General features: G+C 48.0%; 4 protein-coding genes across 4 annotated transcripts; all 4 read right to left on the bottom strand.

The window, feature by feature from the left end:
• Positions 1-233: 233 nt before the first annotated feature.
• EDB82DRAFT_544979 (uncharacterized protein) lies at positions 234-1,992 on the bottom strand (the record flags this gene model as incomplete). The annotated part of the gene is made up of 3 exons (XM_025733839.2): positions 234-1,628; positions 1,687-1,766; positions 1,896-1,992. 3 exons carry the CDS (start codon positions 1,990-1,992, stop codon positions 234-236), a joined length of 1,572 nt encoding a protein of 523 aa, XP_025584705.2.
• Positions 1,993-4,877: 2,885 nt separating this feature from the next.
• EDB82DRAFT_150148 (mannose-1-phosphate guanyltransferase) lies at positions 4,878-6,558 on the bottom strand. Its single transcript, XM_025733838.2, has 2 exons — positions 6,321-6,558; positions 4,878-6,261 (listed from the first exon to the last, which is right to left on the bottom strand). The coding sequence occupies exons 1-2, from the start codon at positions 6,420-6,422 to the stop codon at positions 5,365-5,367; spliced, it is 999 nt and encodes a 332-aa protein (XP_025584704.2). The 5' UTR covers positions 6,423-6,558; the 3' UTR covers positions 4,878-5,364.
• Positions 6,559-10,417: 3,859 nt separating this feature from the next.
• On the bottom strand, positions 10,418-11,190 carry EDB82DRAFT_523609 (uncharacterized protein; the record flags this gene model as incomplete). Its single annotated transcript, XM_025733837.2, has 2 exons — positions 10,418-10,764; positions 11,160-11,190. The coding sequence occupies 2 exons, from the start codon at positions 11,188-11,190 to the stop codon at positions 10,418-10,420; spliced, it is 378 nt and encodes a 125-aa protein (XP_025584703.2).
• A 5,862-nt stretch (positions 11,191-17,052) lies between these two features.
• On the bottom strand, positions 17,053-18,833 carry EDB82DRAFT_523608 (terpenoid cyclases/protein prenyltransferase alpha-alpha toroid; the record flags this gene model as incomplete). Its single annotated transcript, XM_025733835.2, has 5 exons — positions 17,053-17,305; positions 17,374-17,685; positions 17,775-17,892; positions 17,955-18,082; positions 18,250-18,833. The coding sequence occupies 5 exons, from the start codon at positions 18,831-18,833 to the stop codon at positions 17,053-17,055; spliced, it is 1,395 nt and encodes a 464-aa protein (XP_025584701.2).
• Positions 18,834-21,562: the final 2,729 nt, after the last annotated feature.

Here is a 21,562-nt window from a genome sequence, read left to right as displayed (position 1 = left end):
CATATATACATTATAAATGTTGTCCCAAGTTAGAATGAACTCCAAAGCATGAATTCAAGGGAAATAACGGTTGGTGTTGTTTTATCGGCGCTTGCTGTACCACAGGGCTGCTAGCGCAAGGATACCAACGACGCCACCAGCTAATAGGGCTTGGTTGGAGACGGGTGATGATTCAACTATTCAAGGTTAGCAGATGTTGCTTTACAGGAGCCCGGATTATCGGTGACTCGGGGTTAGGAGTGGAACGTACGGAATGGATCAGAAGACTTGCGAGCGCGGTTGGACTCGGATCTCAGGTCGGTAAGGTAATCCTCGGGCTTCTCCCTGCTGGCAGCCACGAGGGCAATAAGGGCAGCTCCGACACCACTACCATCCTTAGCGATACCGATTCGGATCTTCTCGGCACCCTTAGGACCAATTCCGTTGACGGAAGCGAGGGCTTCATAGATCATGTCGCGGAAGAAGGGGTAGTGCTCAACAAGACTACCGTCAACACCAATATCAATAACCTCCTCGTTGATATCGTTGAGCTTTCCAGAGTTAATGGCGATAGCACCAATGGCGACAGCGGACAATCGAGCGGCACGACGACCGACGGCATTGGAAATGGCCTTGAAAGCCTGGGCATCCTCCAGCGAAGGAGTGTAGACGTTGAGCAAGTTCTCGAGCTCCTGGCGAAGAGTTGACAGCTCAGGGGTGTTGTCGGCAGCGGCTACAGACATAATGGCGCTATCAAGTCCCCAGGGCTTGAGGAAACCGGAGGAGGGAGCGATGTTAGTGGTGGTACCCCAGTCGTTGAAACTCGAGTTGAGATCCTTGAACAGGGCCGAGTGTTCCTTGTTGATCAGGTCGACCACGGCCAATCGTACAATCTCACCCAGGAACATGCCCGATACTCGCTTCTCAAACATCTGGTCACCAGGGTTTACACTGCCAAGATCGAGAGCCTTGTCCCAGGGTGTGGTGGGCAAAACGTTGAGTTGGTTGTCAAAGGAACCCCACTCAGTGTTGACCACCATCTCACCCGTTGACTGGTCATACTCGCCTGTGATGGGCTTCTTGATGTTATCCAGCTTCTCCATGTAAGCACCGTTGGTGCCAGTACCGAAGATAGCACCCAGAACGGAGCGGCTCTTGCCAGTAGAAGTGTAAGATCGGGCCATAAGAGTACCAACGGTGTCATTCACAAGCGCAGCAACCTTGACGGGAAGGTGAAGGTTGTCAATCTCGTTCTGAAGCAGAGCGCAGACGTCCTTGCCTACGGCATCGGGGATATCAAATCCCTTGGTCCATCGAATCAACAGGCCCTTGTTAATAGCAAGCTGCTTGACGGGGAAACTAAAGGTGAAGCCCAAACGGAAAATGTGCTCATCGCGATAACCCGAGGGGGCGCTGGAGGTGTTGCGGCGGCGCAGGTGGGAGTTGAAGTGCTCGGCGTGGTGCTCCTTCAGGAAGATTTCGATCTGCTTGGCGAGGAAAGAGAACAGGTCTGCTGAGGTGCTTGCGACCATAAGGTTTTTGGGAATAGCAACCTTGTTGTAAGTGAGGTTGAAGGTGGTGTCGCCATTCAGCATAATGGAGCAGACTCTGAAGTTTGTGCCTCCCAGATCAACAGCTAGGTAAAGGCCCTATCAAGACACGATTAGCTTGGGCAGCTACATGAGCCAATTGTGGGCTGTAACTCACCTTTTCTGTGCCGTTGGGAACGCCGGTGACGTAGGTAGGAATTTGCTGGAGACTTGTGCCCTCATTTTGGAGGCCCTCGTCTAGCGGATTGTCAGTATTGAGCTCATTGAGGCTTTAAAGCCAGAATAGGTGAAAATGCGACAAGCATCATAGCGTCAAGCTGCAGGAGCATGGCGGCACAGATTGCGCAGATTGATGGAGCAACATACCCATTTGCCTCAAGAATTCTTTCACACTTCTGTTGAGATCATCGTCGGAGAAGTCGAATTGTTCGACGATGCGGTTGGATTCGTCGGCGAGAGACATGGTTACTGGTGATAATGTGGGCGGCGCGAATGCGAAGGGGGAGGGAATATAGCAGACAGCTTCGGATGCCGTAGGGATGATTGGTGGGGGAGGGGAAGAAAAGAGTTGAGGGAGTAAGAGGTGAAGAGTAGGTAGTGGGGAGAAGATGAAGAATTGGAGGAGGGAGGGAAAAGAAATTAAAGCTTTGGTGGTGGACGACAACGAGGTCAAAAGGTTTCTCTGCAACGGAAGTAGGATTTTGAGCTTTGGCTGCTGGAGCTTGGCGTCACCATCAGTAAGGACAAGCTGGGAGAGCTGCTGACGGAACCTGTGTCAGTGGCTGATCAATTACCAATGACGTTCGAGTATGGGGGGGTTTAGCCGGGGGGGTCTGGGGCCTGGGGCTCTGGGATGCTTGGGGATCATGGAGTGCTGCGTTACGTGATAGAAGCCTTCATTAGTGATGGAATGGAAGTGAAGTGAGGTGAGTTGAGGTGCATCTGCCCCGTTTCTGAAGCGGACGGGGGCTTTCAGCGCCGAAATAGCCCCAAAATTCAGTGGAGATGTAATACCACGAGCCTCACTCCAAGTATAATGTTCTCCTGATCGAGGCAGACTCCCCATGGTTCTGAAGCAACCAGTCCAATGGAAGTGCCGCCGGACGGCCGTGGAGAGACCGTCCGAGTGGAGAGATGGTGGAGGCGTGGTCGGTGGTGTTCGGGGTGCGGGGGAGAAAGCTCAGAGAGGCCCCGCTAATACGCCGAACATGGCCGTATCTTGTTTTCATGGAACGTCCTAGTTTTTTTTTCGGTTTTTTTTAATTGTTGTACGGATGGATGCATGTCCGTACAATCCCAGGTCGGTGTTTTCGCTCTAACTTCTTGGTCGGCGTGCATATCCACTGGTATGCCGTCATAAGCCAACTTTGGCCCCAGAAATATTTCGCAAGTGCCTTGGTACGTAAAAACGATGCTATCGTCAAATCTCCCGAGTTCCATCCTCCACTAGTGAGGTTTCGGTCAGGCCATGCATTATTTTTACTCAACTCGAACCATCCCAGACTTACGGGACGGGGAAACCACGGGGCGACAAAAGAAGGGTGTGGGTGAAAGGCGGGATGACGGGGAATGGTATGGAGAGGTGGAATGATATGATGCCCAGTCGAGGCCAAGCACAGGGAAGCAAAACAATACGGTAATTGGAATAGCAACTCACCACCAGAATCAGCATAATTGTAATGCATGAGACAATGAGCCGCGGCCAAGGGCGCTTTCTCGTCCTTGATACAAGTCTATGCTTATGCCCTTGCACATGCTGTGCCCCCATTGTCCTGACAATTACCATCACTAAACCAGGATAGATAGATGCGTGATAACTGCCAAGATGAGGTGTTCCTGATCTGCTATGGTCTCGTGCTTGTCTTAGATCTCCTTGCCTGAAAAAGCCTTTGGATCCTGTGATCGTCTCGTCGTGAGAAGAACTGACGATGATGATTGTAACTCTCCATGAGCTATTAACGAAGCTCTAGATCACTTTCGTCGGAGTCCGCTCTATCGGGAACTGGTAAACGGGCCGTCTCCTCCACAATGATGCGCACCAGACCGAAAAGAAAACCTGTCAAATTTGCGCATTCACGACTGTTCCGAGGTATCATGCGAGATTGGGATTTGGTTGATCTGGGCGAGTCGGGTGTTTCTCAGTTGAGCTGAATTGGTGTAACGTAACTGGTGGATTTGGCTCCAGCAAAGCGGTTCGTGGCTTGAGCCTCAGAGCCCTAGGGATACGTTGCGATGGGCGCCTACCTCTTTCCTATCTGTTTCCGTGGTATATTTTTGAATTGCCGAAATCATTCGAAGTATTCACAATCTGGGTCGATTAGTTGTGCGAGCGTAGCAAGTTGATGAGGTTAACCAGAATGGCGGGGGTGCGAAATACATACGTCGATTTTAGGTCTCGCCAGTGGCTGGTCATTCTGTTGATTGAATAATTGTGACACGCTTCTTTCCTTGTTTTTGAGATTTGTCCTTGCTACTTGCACAACCGCCGAAGAGAGAAAGTGAGTTTATCTGGGAAGGTTCCATTCATGCTACCGAAATAAATATCTTGCAGGTACATTTGGCCCCTTGACCCATTTCTACGACACCGCTCTTCCTACCTTTTTACCTCAAGCAAGGTATGAGGCTTAAACACCACTGGCCTTGCATTTCAAGCCTCTTACGGATCCATCTTGATAGCATGATCGTTGCGACTAGCTACCCGGTGTCGAGGCGTCGAGAGCACCAGCGCTATGACACAGTTGGCTTAGAAGCTTGAAGTCTTTGTGAGCATTTCTGCTGTGACATAAGGACTTATTATAACCCAACCGAATAGACCAATTTCCAAGCCAATGGCATGTCATTGTAAGCAATGTAGATCGCATAAGGTGAATTGTATCGCCCTGTAGGGGTGCCACCCGGCGTTACGAAGGTTCCTCATGCCAGACTTCCATGCCATGTATTCCTACCAGACCACTTAGTCCACAGTCGCTTATATCGATACTGGTCCCATTCAAACAATTGCATCACCGTCCCCACGATCTCCTTGGCTATCGCTTGGCTTACCCGAGCTCAGGGTCCCCAGCTCTTGACAAGGTCTAAGGGTGCCTCACCGAGGGCAGCTCACATCATCTCGGTCTGCAGCCAATCATAGAGGCTGACGACTTACAAGAGGACTTCAAAGTTCTATCCAGGTTGAAGGTTTGAGAGTTTAGCCAAGCGATAATAAGGTTTGAGGCTTCATCCCACTTATCTATTAAGCTTCAGACCAAGCCTGAACTACATGTATCAAAACTTTCACACGACACGACGTGATGTACAGTTGGAGATTGGTTGGGAAACACGGTTTAAGGTGATGTGTATGCTTGACAGCGTAGGGACGGACAGCACACAATCACACGCAGTCGGAGACACAAAGTATCAAATGGTATTGCACCACCTTCTTTAATTCAATAACTGGTATCAAAAGCATTCATTGCACACGGCTTCCTCAGAACGCTACCATAAACCCTGCCTGCTTAACTGCATGTTCTTGTCTTGTCCTTCAATGGCTTATTCGCCTACCTGCCTCCTGTAAATATCGACCTTGACGCCTGATAAACACGCATAATAGGGGCATGAGACAACTGCACAAAAGTATTAAGATAGATAGCACGGCAGGCTCTTTAATTTCTTTCCCGCCAGGCCGCCTTAGTATAAAAAAGGTGGCCAGTATACCTTCCGAGAGTGGTGAATTTTGTTCGATTTCCTTTTTCCTCATCCATGTCGTGCGTGAGATTATAATGTAGATATAAAAGTGTGCTGGTGTGTCCTCCAACAGAGTTGTAGTAGAACGTAAAATCGTGAAGAGAAACGTTCCTTACATGATGATGGCGGGAATGTCGACGTTAGCCTTGATAGACTTATGGGGAAGAACGCTGCCGCCGTTGACGTAGATCTCGTCTCCGACAGTGACATCGTCACCAAGAACTGTTACGTTCTCGAGACGGGCCCATCGACCGATGGTGCTGTTCCAACCAACAATGGTGGACTTGACCCAGGCGTGGTCCTTGACCTTGGAGCCCTTGAGCAGGACACATCGCTGCAGACGGACACCATCACCGATAACAACGTTGGGGCCAATGGTAACATTGGGTCCGATTCTGCAGTTCTTACCAATCTTGGCTGAGGGGTCGATCAGGACGTTTCCGCCGTGAACGTAAGGCTCGCTAGGAGGGGTGAGCTCCTTGCTGCCCTTCTTTGTGAGGGAAGAAAGGTACAGGCATGTACCACTGAGGAAATCCTTGGGCTGACCGACATCCATCCAGAAGCCCTCCAGGTCGAAAGAGTGGAGCTGGTTGTCCTTGACCATGGCGGGGAAGGTCTCCTTCTCGATCGAAGTCGGGCGAAGCTCGATACGGTCGAGGATAGAGGTGTTGAAGATGTAGAGACCAGCGTTGATGCGGTTACCAACGAACTCGACGGGCTTCTCGACGAATCGGTCAATCAAAGAGCGGTGCCCGGGCTGGTGGACAACGACACCATACTTGGAGGGCTCTTCGACCTTGGTAACGACAATGGTACCCTCATTGCCGTGGTTCTTGTGGAAGGCCAGGAGATCCTCGAAGGGGAAGTCGCAGATAACATCGGAGTTGAGGACGAAGAAGGGAGAGTCGTCTTTGGCGAGAATACGCTCGGCAAGCTTCAGGGGTCCGGCGGTGTCGAGAGGCTCAGTCTCGACGGAGAATTCGATGTTGATGCCGAACTTTTCCTCATACTGCAGAACGCCAACGTCAGAATATGTGTTGTGTGAGCGAATTCGGTGACTCTTCTTACCTCTGCCAGGAACTTCTCCATGACCTCGGGTCGGTAGTTGACAGCGAGGACGATGTCAGTAACACCAGCTGCGACCAGCGCCTCAATCTGGTGCACAATCATGGGCTTGTTGGCAAACTCGACCAGGGGCTTGGGAACACTCAAGGTCTATACAAAGGTGCAGACGGTCAGTTACATGAAAAACCAAGAATAGTATTGGAGGTTCGCGCGACGGTGTCGCGAGCTTCCGCGGGGCAACGTACGAGAGGTCGAAGACGGGTGCCATAGCCACCGACAAGAATGAGTCCTGCGCATTATTAGCTAACCTGCTAGAGAGTGAGAGAAGATGATTCGGAGGAACAAACCCTTCATGATTCCGGTATTGAGAAGCTAAGCTGAATGTGCTAAGAGCAAAGGGGGTAAGAGTAGCTAGCAGAACAGCGAATGTAAAGAACAGAGAGCGACAGCAGCGAGGTCCTGAAAAGAAGGAAGAAACCTCGACAGGATTAGATTAGAATAGGTAAAAAAAAGTTAGAGGGTATTGGGGGGTATCTCGAGAGATTTAGAGTTAGGGTGAGAGTCAAAGTAAAGGTCAAGGTCAGAGAGGAAGGGAAAGGAAAGGGGAGGAGCAGAATAAGAAGGCCAACTTTGAACTCAGGAGAGCAATCCAAAGCAAGTGGGGATGTCTAAAAAAGGCCAACGTGGGTAGATTCAGATTCAGCCATAGAAACAACAGAAAGCAGGCTGACGAGAATGAGATGGGATGGGATGGGAAAGTGGAGAACGGGATCCAGGATCCAGGAGGGGTCTAGCATGAATTAACAGTGGTCAGCCAGTGCCAGAACCGACCGACAGTAAAGAGCCAGGGTCCTTTTTAGGTCCAGGCTTAATCACGATGAAGATCTCTTTGTGAAAGTTGCCTTGTTTCGAGGTATTTCTAAACCTAATTCGGGACTTAATAGTTTTTGTAGTTGCGAAATGTTTCAGCCAATTAATTGGAAAGAGGCAACACGTTTCCAATAGGTACCTAAGTACTAAGTCTACAGCAATAAAGGAGTACCACCTATCATGACTTGTAGTTGATACCTATTACTCTAGACTACGCCTCTCAGACTATTTATTTCCTCAAGTTACTAAGTTACGGGTCCACACAAATCAACGATCTGCGACACGAGGTCCTTGGAAGCAGAGAAAGGGAAAGGGGGCTTCCGACTTCCATCTCACTCCAATCAAAAAGCCCCATGTTCAGCGGGGTCAATGTGGCTCGACCATTTCCCGTTCCCTGGCGAAATTATATTGAACCCCCTGTTGAAAGAGAAAAAGGCTGTTTCCGTCTCGACTATCCGTGCCGTCCGGATACTCCGTACTCTCTACTCTTCTAGAATTAATCAATAGCTAACATGGTTTCAGCTGAGGTTGAAAACAATTCATCATCTGCTTTAGGAAGCTGCTGTATGCTTCATCTGTCTAATAAAAGTATAGCGAGACAGGAAATTAGCATTGGTTTAGTTAGTACGTTGTTTACCAGCCACACTATTCACGAGGTATAAAAACATCTGACATTCAATCAAGACTCAATATCTCCTCATAATCTCCTTTCTTCACTCGATCAATTGATGAAACCGTTGGAAAATAGATCTAAACTAATAATAATGGCACCATTCCCTTCAAGACAAAGCATTAAGGAGGTGCTAACACGAGCCACTCACAAGCTGACGTTCATTTATATAACCCCCGTCAAGGACCCTGCAACTCATTTACGAGAGTCCCTCGTATTGGTAACGGACTTTTCTACATCAGTCTTGCTCTTCTCAACCGCATTGACGTTTCGTACAGCATCATCCTCATGACTCTCTATCTTTCTATCTCAAAACGACTCTCATTAGCCATTATTTCGTACAACAACCACAAAACCGTTCCACAACTCGCCCCATATGACTTCATAATCGAGGTGATCCATCTCTCAGCCTCTCCCGCGTCTCCATCTGACACGTCTGCTAACTAACTTGTTAGTGTGAGAACCCCTCCTCTGATTGACATGTCAATCACCATCTCGTGACCTCAACACGTAACTACTAAACTTCAACCCCAAACTCTGTCAAATGTCTCCTCTTCTACCTATTTCAAATGTTTCATGTGGGCAACGAGGCTATGATTGGTAGATACAGACAGCTCATGTCACACATATGCTCCAATTAATTGCTCAGTCAGACTGTTGCTTTGTAAATGTTCAACACACAACGTCATCGCACAGTTTGCATCTCTAGGTACAGCCTAGATGTTCAAGCGGATCGGTAATCACCAAAGCTTAAGTGTGCAACCTTAGAGTTTGGGGTTGGTGGTGCTGTTTTCATCAGGTCAGCAGCTGACAGTTGGTGGTGTTACCGTTCGGCATGCAAAAGTGTGTTGGTTTGTTGCATCTTATTACAGCTCACCCCTCTTATTGTGCTTCTTTATGCTCCCCTCAACAACTTACGAGTTGCCAACAAACTTAACACCTAATTTCTAAAATGAATGGAAACACATAACTCAGAAGCTGGTCCAAGGTGACTTGAACAAACTGTCATCCAACACCTGCACGCCAACTCCGAATATTGTCATTAAGGGATACGTATTCTCGGCAGTGATTGGTTGTATTGTAAACTCCAGTGCAGTACACACATACATATATCAACCGATCTCATCCCCCGACATGGCCAATATAGCAGACATTCCCATAGTGGAAGGATGTCAGGCTTCATATGCCCCAACTCGATAAAACGATCGCCGTCCTATCAATGCCGGTGGCCTGGCTTACAGTAATAGTCAATATATCTCAGAGTACCTAATAGAACGGATTGGAGGCGCGCTGTGGTGGCCCCCTTTCTACTCATCATCAGGACATCATTGTGTGGTGAGAACAAAGCCACCAAGCCGCTCCAATCTCAATTCAATTGCCACAGATGCATCACGACGATGGAACACATGATGGTTCTGAATTTTATCCGGTAGAGAAATGAAAAATTCATGATCATTATGGTCGTTAAAGTGCCGTATCATCGAGCTCCTCCAAAGTTCATGCTCATCCTCGTCAATCGTTTCAATCTCATGATCCTTCGCATCTTTACTCATGTTGTAAAAGTCAACGCTAGCTCCTACCATGCTCATGTTTTTTCCTCCTTCAAAACAAGATTCCAACCTCTTGTCAGAATCATTACAGAATGTACTGAGAAAACCCAGCTTTCGCTTTAATAAAAAAAAAGGTACCAAATGCTAAAAGAAATCCCTAAGCAATGTGCTTTTTCTCTTTTTGTCATGGTTCGTCAAATTGTCGTTCAATGCATGTCAAATCCGCTCTTGCGTGATTTTTGCAAGATAAATACCTTTTGTGAATGATATTATCATTCGTTTCAAATTTTCCTCATTCGTAGGCGTCCTTTCCCTCTTCAATTTTTACCATCCGTTTTGTGTGTGTCTTTTGTTTTCTTGACTTCAAGGTCTCCTCAGAATGACCTGCCCGGTGTTACCGGAGGTCCCTTGTTGCAACGCATCGCCCTTTCAGGTCGATTTGATACAAGCAAGTCATCCTGGGTGTGATGAACGTTCAAGAAGTTGTCAGGATGAACAAAAGAGTGCCCATTGTAAGTCGACCTCCTTGTATGGGTCGATTCACTCTGTCGCAAGGCACAATAAGCCGTCAAGCTGGATGAAAGCCTTATAGAAAATACCGGCCGTAGAAAGGTGAGATCGCATCTAAAGTCGTATCGTATCGTCATGAGTCGTCGGAAACGGCCAAGGATGTATCAGGTTACATATCGCCGCCAATCCAATTCAAAATGATCTGTTGGAAACAAAATAAAAACGAAGACAAAAAAGGCAAGATGAGATGTAATAAAAATCAAGCAACAAAAAAATAAGTGGTGATCCTTCCCTGAGTCTCATGAGAGAAGGGTTGCCAAAGGAGGTTGGTTTGGGTATATCCCTTGGGATTGCTGTGAAGCATTTCAACCGCTTGTAAGTCGTCCTGTGTGTGGCTATTCCTCATGTTTCCTCGACATGTTCCCACGTGAGCTGATCTAGGCCCAACCGTGAAGCATCGGTTGATTCGGATGGCCGTCGAAAGCTGTGCCATGGAATTCTCAGTCGAATGAGGCAGTCGAGCTACTACTGGAGTGGTGTCCCGATCGCCTGCTGTGGCGGTCGCTGTCTCGAGAAGACGTGTGGCGGCTCTTGCGGTGACGTGCTGTTTCCTGAGCTGGAAGGCCTTGGACAATGCCATTGCGTGCCAGCATACCTCCGTTAACAGAGAAGTTGCGGCATACCATGAAAGCACGCATGGCAGCATTCTCTTGGGCCAATCCGTCGGATTCGTATGCGAGATCTGTCTGATATTCACGGCCATTGACAAGGACCAGGCAAGTGTAGCCGTTGTGGTCCCGGTAACACTCGTACATGGGGTCTGTCCATCCTCGACGACGGCAGAGGCCTGTGCACAATTACGTTAGCAAAAAGCCCTTGTCTTGATAATTGGTGTAAGTTGATGTCCTGAGAAACCCCCACAATCCATCTGAACACCCGAGAGTGTGCATCATGTCTGCACGCATGTCGAGGGTTGACTGCTGGATAGTCACGGCCTGTGTTTCAAGGAGCCTATGTTATCTGACCTAATTGTGCCAATGGCGCAGGCTTGCACTTCAACCCAAGTCGCACAATAGTAAGAACAAAGGTTGTTCATTGCTACATGCGGGGCACTTGGGCCTACCATGTACACAATCTTTTTTTTTGTCCATCGCATAACTTCTCCATGCGCAATTGCCGACGCCATGGACGAAATTGCTTCCCAAAAAAACAATGATACAGCTCAGAACATGGTGGACTTACTCTCAAGGTACTGCATATAGAAGCCGCCCATTGTGATGCTGATGCTGGTGGCGTTCACTTGATGGGCAAAGGCGGAAGATCTGGAAGCAGATGTGGTTGCGACTGAGTAAACAGAAAGGTGGAAATCGAAGTTTATAAAAGCTTCTCTGGGGCGGCAAAGATAGTGGAGAGGATCAAGGGCATGAGAGGGGAAGTCGATATAAAGAACGAATATCAATGGAGGAAACGCGCCCAAAATAAACGCTTGTCTAGATCCAAAAGAGAAGACTGATGCCGAAGACAGGGTTTAGCTCCGAGAACGAACTCTAGGATCGAGCGTTGCAGCGGGTAGAGAGGATGTGGAGGCAGCGAGATGTCAGGAACCGAATCAAAACTGAAACAAGCCTTGCGATTCTTGGGGAAAGGTAAAGATTTGGAGGGGTCCTGTCAGATTTGTTCGGCCTGTCTTGTATCTGAAGCTGAGGAAGACTTAGACGGCTGGCGTACAAGGTGGATTTCAAGGGTTGAGACAGGATGAAGAGATCGAAGCAAGAATAGATACGCTTGAGGAAAAGTACCGGAAGAAAAGGAAGGACAACCTTAGCTTTGTCGAGATATCCGTCTTGAGTAATACCTACCTACTTGGGTATTGACAATGCGTACATCCATATGCTGCAGACGAGTTGAGCCGATGGCACGACGAGACGTGTGTGCCTTTATTCCAGACAACCCGTTAGCGCGGGGACCGGGGGTGTCTGGAGACAAAGAAAGACGCGCGAATGGAGGCAGATGCAAGCAACGATGCGGCTCTCAAAAGAGTGTGACCCATCTTGCTGTGCTGGCCTACCTGGTTGCCAGTTGATCAAAACCGCTGGCGACTAGGCCACTCCACCGCGACACATGGAGGATGCAGCAAGCAGGCGATCTCTCTGATAAGTCTCAAAGTTAACGCCTTCGGCCACTGGCGTACCACCAAGGAACCTAGTAAGTTCCCATTTTTCCTCTCAGTCATTGCTCTGCAGCTGGATCCTCAATTGCGGGTTGTTGTTGTTGTTTTTTTTTTTTCTCAAATTTTTTTTTGTTGTTTTTCTTTCTTTTTTTGATTCTCTTTTGCCGACATCGTTCTTCCTTGACGGTCTCGGCTATGGCCTCTAGTTCAAACTTTGTATTGTTGAATGTTTTCGCTTGCCCACTCCCCTCGCAACAGCATCTAGGGACCAATGGTACATACTCTATGGCCAGGGTCATTGTATTGTATCCGGCCGAGTACATGAGGGCATGATGGCATGGTTTGGAATGGGGGGCGACGGGGCCAGTGAAGGCCCCGTTTCTGAAGCTCATGCAGACACGCGATTGAAGATGCATTGCTACATGGCAACAATTTCAACTTGCTTTAGCTTCAACTCAAGTGGCGAACAGGAGATCACCGCAGCGGTCCAAGGCGGGTAATCCATTTCTCGTTGTCAGGCCGGACGCGTGAAAAGACCGAAATGTTGATGAGAGGCAAAATAGTCTGCAGCTGCAAAAGCAGCTCATACAATTTCAGAGCATCCAAGACGATGCCTTGAATAATCCTGGCTCACCACCATATCTTGACATCCGAGATCTCTGCTTTGGCGGCCACTAATGCACAGCAGCCAAACTCTCAAAGTACTGCACAGGTACCGCGCTGTATTTGCGCAGTACTGCTCCGAGGCTGGACGATGAGGTGCAGCGAGTGGCAGTCCACCTTGAACCCCTCCTCTTTCTCCCTCAGCGCCGAGAGCCCCGGTGGCCGGAGTTGCTGCAGGAGCATCAAAGCTGCCTATCGTTTCCGCAGCAAATTGGAAGCAAAAATTCTCAGGGTTAGGAGTAGCATATGCTAGGTACCTATGTTTTGTTCCTCGACAGTCGCGCGCGAAATGGGCGGCCGTATTGAGCGGCCTAGTCTGAAGACTAAAGTGTCGTACTGGAGCCGAGTGACAGCGACTCAGTGAGAGCGGGACACGTTCTCAACTTCATGTGGCGGTTAGAACCATGGGCAACTCGTACGCAGAATAAGCAAATTGTGAAGCAGGTTGACTGGGGCAATTGCATCAAGCATCTAAACACTCTACAACCCCCAAAAATGGGCGCTTCACACTTGGATCACGAGATTGCGACAAGAGCCCTCATGCTCGGAATAGCATCATGGGCATTTACAATAGAAGACAAAGTGGATATTCAAGGCTAGTGCCATTAAGTTTTCTGATGCGGTCTCTGCCACGATACCGAATCTCTTTGTCGGATAGCTGGCCATAAGATCAGCAACCAATGTTTGCGGGGCCATTGCCCTGAAAGATGAGCATGGCTCAACGGTGATAACATCCGGACCCCCAGACGAAGATTGCCCACACTGATGAAGTTTACATCCCATTGTCCAGGGCCAGGGCCAGGGCCAGGACCCAGAGAAAGGGTCGGTGAAGCAACGCGACGACATGCATGAACAGGATAGTAAGTGGCTGGACTTTTGAGCAATAGAGAACAGACGGGTACTGTACTGTACTGTTCTCCCATATCCCTGCCCACCCTGCCCTGCGCCATTCATCCACAGACGTGGGTGTGGGCGCCGTTAGGGCTGTTCTTAGCAATGCAGCAAAAGCGGGTGAGTCTTTATTAATCTCATGGCTCGAATGACGAGAACGGTGAAAGCGGCCCGGTTGATTGGAAGATGCACATCAACTCTTGCTTGAATGTCTCAGTGATAAAGATGGGGTTAGGACTTGCACGCCCAATGAGATGGTGTCCACAGCGGATCTGATGGTTCAAGTATGTAGGATACCTTGTCATGGCATTCGAGAAATTATATGACAAGAGGAGCCTTTTGTCCTTGGTGTTTTAAGCAAAATGTTGGAGTCAGAAGATAGCTTTGGGCTTGAGTTAGCACATCCATTCACGGTGCCTTCCGAGATACTGCACGGACTACCTACTAGAGAGGCCCATGCCCGTCGACGAGGGGGGAAGCACATTGACGTCTGAACGCTGTCCTTACCAAATGGAAAGTAGGTTAAGTTATGGGTACTATCCAAACACCAAGAGGTGTGATTGATAAAAATGGATGGCAGTAGGAACCCCAATAGAAAGAAGCTCGAGGCAACAACTAAGGCAAGGTAAGGCAGGTGCAGGTAGCTTTTAGGGTCAGGTCAGCCCCTACTAACCTCATGCAAAGATGTGTTGGCAATGCTTTTGAATCAAATAAGAAAAAACAACATCAACAATAATAACATTGCAGGAACTTTCAATAGTGGGACACAACTGCCGGCAAGCTTGTCAACGGCAAGTACCTCACATACCTCATCCAGCGTCTTACCTTGCCTTTCTCTGTGTGAGGTGAGGTGAGGTGGCCGATTTATGCTCCCTCCATGTCAATGTACAAATATCGTCAGCAAAAGTGTCACCTCTATGCATACTGAATTGCACAGAATCGTGATTGCCGAGGTCCAGGTATGTCATCTGTCTGTATGTCTGGCCCTGTACCTTGGGATTATTATTGTTTGAGTTGACTAGATAGGTTCAAGCCAACTATGATCAAAGAGCTTTGTAAACAAACAATTCGCCAAGCATCTGCAGGACTGATATCGAGCTGCGAGTCGTGACAAGGGTGTTGTTGAATCCAATCTTGTGTGGGCTTTTGTGGGTTTTGTGGAGGAACAAGGGTATCTCCTCTTCAATGAAACCATGACGGAGCTTGAGCTTCTCAACACCGAACAACGATTCGACAATTGGAACCCTTCCAGAATTCTATCTAGGATGCCGCTAGCCCGCTCTGACGTGCCAACTCCAGGCAGCCCCATGGCAGACGTTCACCATCGAATTGGAAACTGACAGATGGATTTTTTATTTAGTTTTTGCTTCTCTAAAGTCGGACCCGAGTTCATCATTCACATCGATTCGAAACGATAATTTCAGTAGCTGCCTGCGGCAAGAGAAGAGCTTATTGAGTCTAATCATCATGAGCGTATCGCCTATTGTGATGTGAGTCGTTGTAACAGAGAGACGGCGGTTACACAACCAGGAGGGCCGGCAATAAACAACAAGGCTAAAACGGCTCTAAGAAATACTACATCACTGGTACAATTACTGTTATGGAGGACTCAACGACAGAAAACTTGAAGGTTGTTGGCTCCAAAACCTAGACTACCGATACCTATGACTGCACCTAACAAAATCCACCTATTCAGTGGATTACATTCTCTTTTTGTCACTTCACAACTCCTAATCCCTAGAACCAATATGGGCCATAGGCGGGGCGGCGGTCACATAACTGAAGTGCCGGCGATGATAACGATGACGACGAGGAGCAGCGGGTTGCCGTCAGTACAATGTCCCGTCCCATACTACTCAAGTTAATAGGCAACTGACCATGATTGGCCTCGGGTTCACGTAAAGTTGATTCCGAGACTTTTGCCATGGTAGATCAAGTTCACTCAAACGTCTGCAGCTTCCGTCATGCCCTCAGAGTGGCTTGTGGCGGCTAGACCAAGATCCCCGTCTGACAGGGATCCTGGAGGTAATAATTACTGTTATCAACAATATCCAGGGCCAAGAAATTATGTATGGTACAGATCCATGCTTCTTTTAGTGGTATACATACCAGATACTTATTCAGCATTATGTGTAGCTGCACCTCTTGTTCGGCATTACCTATCAAGATGGTTTAAACAGGGTCCGGACTCGCTTAGTTACCCTGTCAGTCGATCCAAGTGCTTGGGCCCCTTCATCCGATACCAGTCTGAGTTATGGTAAGTCACTGCACTGGGACAAAGCATACATACACATGTATGGTACCACTGGAAATGTGTGGAACTGGCCTACCGAATGCGTCCTGGGCCAAGTCGAAATGACCACTTGTGGTCAACTGAGACATGATCGTGAGGTTGTCTTACATGCCCGTTCTTGACCGTTGAAGGGACCTTATTTTCTTATCTCCACGCTATCCTGGTGATTGGTAGGAGAAATAGCTTCTTCAACCTCATGAATTGCCCACAGACCATAACTGTGTTATACCATACATAACACCTGAAAAGATTCGGAACTTCTTCTACCAATATCGTTAGGGCTCCTATTATATGTTACTTATTTCTCTCTCGAAGTTCTTCCATATTGCTACTACTACCAACCCTTGATTGATAGTTGCACGCAACCAAGTTGCAAGTAAGTCTTGTGGCAGAAGTGTAGATTCGTCTTACACGTCTGCATGTATTATAAAGTCGTTTGGGCTGGCTGGATCCCTGAGGCTCTAAATACTACGATATACCTTGACGTCGGGTACCTACCTGGACCACTACCTGAACTCAGGAAATATATCGGACATATAACACTAATAAGGTATCTGGACCATTTTGGTGCTCCAAACTGATCGTTTGTGTCCTCAGTGTTGGGGAAGTTCTCGGATCACTCTATTGCTTACTCACTCAGGCAAGATACATTTTTTGAAGTCTGCCGCGCTTGTCATTCACGACACAGTATACCACCATCGAAACCAACTGCGGCTTGCAAGCTAAGCTGCCCCGCGCCCACTATCTGGTTTATGCATGCATGCACTAAGGTGGATTTTCATGGATGTTTGTTTGTGCTGTATCTCGGAATCGAAATGGATGAGCAACACAGTTTGCCATACCTCGACAACGCAGGTGCCATATCGTGCTTTTGCCATTGAGATATGATATTTAAGTATAGATCGTCATCAAAAAGGCAAATCTATGTGCGCCGCCAGCAAATACACCAAGGCCTGAACATGTGCGACCTTGTTGGATTTGATAACATGTGAGAATGTATGTACACTTGCAGGTCCATGGAAGATGGCCAGTCTCTGCTGCATCGTGGTCCATCATATGTCGTGTCCCATATCTGTTCTTCCAAGCCTCCACCTGACGCTACACAAATGCTACTTAATCTAAAAGCCATGCTTAGACGAAAAGTAATTTTGCATGCCCTCCACTTTATGTTGTGGAATGACATAAACTGGGTGCACAGTGGCAACACGATCCTCTTCGTCGAAGATCTGTTCACCCTCCATGTAAGGTGTCACAGACCAGGAATCGCCCTTCACGTCCGCCTCGTGAGGGCGAGCAGCATCCAAGGTCCACCTGTGCTGTGCTGAGCTCAAGCCAGAAAGTACGTAGCAGGTGTGATATGCATCCGAGTACCTGATTGTTGTTGAACTGGAGTTAGCGCTCATCGAGAATTCTGGATGCAGGGCCACGGAGTTGCATACTTGCTTGGCTTGTCCCTCATCCCACCCCGTTTGGACTGGTCTTGACAGCAACAAAGAATGTATCGGATCAAACCGTCACGGCTGAAGAGGCTATATTGGGCCGCAGGTAGCGGGCGGCCACCTGGGCTGGCCTCTTCCCCTTCAGGTCCCGGCCCGGGTCCGTTAAGAGCGGCCTCGATGAGAGGCCAGCACCCTCCGACCCAGTGACTGTAACAGCCGTCGACTAACTTATTTGTGCGGCCCGAGAAACCACCCTCGGGGGCGTACTGACGAGATGACAGCCACGAGATGAGTAGTGGTACATTGAGATGTCTACAAAACCCGGACGATCAGAACTGGGTTAGCATGCACCGCTTCCATGTCAAGATTTAAGTGGATAGAGAAAGGGTAGAGGGACATACCGTGGGATGGCTCGATGTGGAGAATCAATAATCGAAAGGCATCCGAGAGCGCAAAATGCATATGCACCGTGTGCTTCAATGCCCGGCTTGGCCGACACGCCGCCCTCGTGCGTTTGACCTTTTTCAAGATGGACGATCAGAGAGGGACCATGGATGTCTAGGGCTTCATGCATTACTTACATCTGTGCACGTAGTCGGCCAGTCCTGCAAACAGACCAGTGTGGCCAGCAGATCGTGCGGGAGAATCTTGTGGTAGCTCAAGAGGGAGGTTGAGCAAAGAGATGATGACGGCCGCGCAGTACGCACCCCTGTAATGCTGTCAGTCTGCAGATTTATACGAAGGAAATGATGGCAGATGAGTCTATTCACGGTTCACGACATGATGACAATCGGGGTACAGGTTTTGATCGCCGCGGTGCCATTGTGGAAGGGAATGCATGGCGCAACGCGATGGAGTGGTACATTATGCACATACCTGACATCCTCCTCGCCGCCCAGGGCCATCTGGAACCCTCCATCGGGCTGCTTGAGTGAACATAGCCATCTCCACATGGCTCGTCGGTCAATACATTCGTACGCATTCTCACCGCCGACTAGAGCCAGCGACAGGACGGCTGCATAGGAGGTGGCGAGATGCGAGGTATGTCCGAAGCCGCCAGCGAATCCTCCATCGGGATTCTGCATAGGGCGAACGGTATCAACGAGTCTCTCTCGGTACGGCTCGACGTCCTCTCCCAGAAGAACCAGAGCAGAGAGACACCAGTAGAAGAACCAGGGCCGGCTGGGATCAGCAGTGGTAAAGGCGGCGGGCAACTTGCCCAGCTGCTTGTGCAAGAAGTTGACATGGCGACGTCGGTCCAGATGGGGCAGGCCGTGTGAGTTGCATTGTTGGTGCTCCTCACCGTTGAGGAAGGGCAAGACTTCGTCTATGGTTTCGTCCTGCAGGCGGGACGACTCTGTGGGTAGTTCATCGTGAATAGGAGGATCGGTGGTGAATAGCTGAGGGATGGAGGGTTCCAGATGCACCCCTGACTGTGGCGGTGTTTGTACTGAAGCCATCCTGGTGTTGGGTTTTGGTTTTGGTTTGGTGTTGCTGCTGCTGCTGCTGGTATTGCTATGCGGAAACAAAACACGAGGGCGAGGACGAGTAAGACGAGAACGAGCTCTCATCACGCAGCTGAATTATATGAAGGAAAGCCCTTTTTCTTTATGGGTGTTGTATTGAACCTAACAAGAATGAATATTTCGGTTGATATTGTTCTTCAAGCCATGGCCATCTCGCATCCCATCTCACCCCCACTATATTATCCGTCAAAGTGGACGTTTTTGTTGATGGGCCCAATGGGGATATGCACTTGGCGGGGTAATTTTCTTTGTCGGTCAACCAGCACCAACAACATATCATTCTACGTGGTTGTTTGCTTCATTTTTGCTGGTAAGTTTAAAGCAAAGCGATTGCATTGTTCGACGCTTTGATATGGGAGTGGCCTTGCTATGAGTTAATAGTGAATCAAACGAGGAAGCACGACAATCCTGTCATACTTGCTGGATCCAAACCTTGTGGCAATTTTAGTCAGTCTGCAAAGCGCAATAACAGGATAGGTAGCCTATCTCGAAAGCAATCTGTTTAGATGATAGGCATCAAGTAAAATAACTGATCTCCTGTGTACCTATTCAGATACAATACATAGACCACCATTTCTTCACTTATCTCGCACACTCACTGAAATGGCACAGACTACGCTTACCCTGCACCTCGTGGGAATCGCAATCAGAGACAATCAAAGTGTGAATATGCGAAGCTTATCACAAAAACGCAAGTAAACATTAATCAGAAACAATAAGCCACATGAATAACATGTGGTTAAAGATTCATAATGAGAAATATGCAGTATTTCCTTCATTTTCACTCACGCTGGCTTAACATCCATAACTTTCCTTGTTCACTGAGACTTTGTGATAAGATCAGACACATAAACTTCAAACCAATCAATCGCATAAGTCCTAACCCCCCAGTTTCTTGAAATGTATGGTTGTACAAAACCACGATGGTAAACCTTTCTCTCTCAATCCATGAAATCCCTTTCCCAAGACACGTGTGTAATTCTTTGAATGAACAACACGCAGTGTTTTCTTAAGCAACATAACACTCATTCTCAGCCATCCACCGTGACTATTATATGACTAGACTTATAGAATCGGTGAAGAAATATGAGACTCAGCTACTAACGCGCCATAATATCAATACGCGATAAAGTTTCTGTGAAACATCCGTTGACTACCCTAGTGATGTGAGATGCTCGTAAACTGGGGCGATCGGATTTGGAGGATCAGATCAGATAATCAGTCCATAAGCTTATTAACAAGACTTGACATGTTATGATTGTCTTCCAACGAGATCAATAGTTGCCAACAAGTTCAGATAGCTCGCACAAACCTGCTATCCAACCCTTACACGCCATCAACATCGGACCGAAAACACAGCAGAAAATTCTTGTTAGCACATCTTTCTAGAAACCAATAAAGGCCAAGTTTTTTTTGTTTGTTGAAAGCATAGACATGCTCTCCTAGGTACCGAAACTAGAAAAATATTGATGTAACTTGTCCGTGCAGTGGAGACAAGTATCCGTGTCCTACAGTACCGACCTGGACAGTGGACCAGCAGAGTTCACAACATCCATTAAAGATTGAATATCGATAGACAGCTCCGCTAGTTCGACTAGTCAGTGGATGAAAGAGCTTCGGTTTCAGACGGCTCAGTTTCACACTACTGTGAAGTGTTGTAGTAGAATGTGATTATTTGCGCATTTACGAATGCTTCAACGAATTCGAATTCGCACAAATAAAGTGAGGCAAGCGAATGTAGATCAAATGTGAATTTGTTGTTGTTGAGTACGAGGGAGAAAAAAAAAATATGTCCGATGCTATATGCAGAAGTGGAATAATGTCGTCTCGAATATCCGAGCCCTCGACCGAGCCTGTTGCTTGAGTCCGAACCGACGACAACCCCCCAACCTAAGGAAAGGAAAGATGAGCTAAGAGTCCAAGGGAGCGGCTAGTGGGGATCATTGAACGGGTGTAATGAGGATTGCCCGTTTTACAGTGATAGAGACTTGTAGTGTTTTGTGATAACTATACTGAAAGATATTCAAGACTCAATTTGATGATGTTGCAATGAGAAAATGGAACGGACAAGAGTTCAATTTGCTCATCATGACCTCTCAACTTGATGATCTCTCTGACAGTTGAACTGCAACGATACTGGGCTTGAACAGTCAGTCTAATTGCTATGTTCCACTGATAGCCATGTCTCTCGATTTAGTCATATTAAATTGTAAACAATACACATACACACACAAGAGCTGTGTTGTGCAGGGTGATCTCCCGACTTTCCAGCTGTCATGTCACCCAACAGTAACATACTTGCAAAGGGCCGGCCCGGAACTCGTCAAGATTAAGACTAACCGTAGCCAATGAGGATCTACTGGGCGATAATAGTTACTATTCCAGAATGACTAAATCCGCGGCAGGAAAGAACGACAAGATCTGTGGTTGAGTCAAGTTCAAGACATTTTTGGTGGAGAAAGAGCCGGAACTTAAAGACCGGCGGCTTGTCATATGCACAATACAATGTCGTCCATCATGGGTGCAAGGACATGGGTATCACGAGAGTCATCATACTAGGCAATCCAGCAAACACCAGAGTCTTGCCATTGATCAAGTTGAATAACCATGAAGTAAACGATATGATATGAAACCTTATTGCAACAATAATCAACGAAGTGTAA

The sequence above is a fragment of the Fusarium venenatum genome (assembly GCF_020744135.1).
Source record: "Fusarium venenatum strain MPI-CAGE-CH-0201 chromosome Unknown EDB82scaffold_2, whole genome shotgun sequence".
Taxonomy (NCBI): domain Eukaryota; kingdom Fungi; phylum Ascomycota; class Sordariomycetes; order Hypocreales; family Nectriaceae; genus Fusarium; species Fusarium venenatum.
The sequence above is the reverse complement of the archived record's forward strand: the minus strand, read 5'-3'. Positions and strand labels throughout refer to the sequence as shown.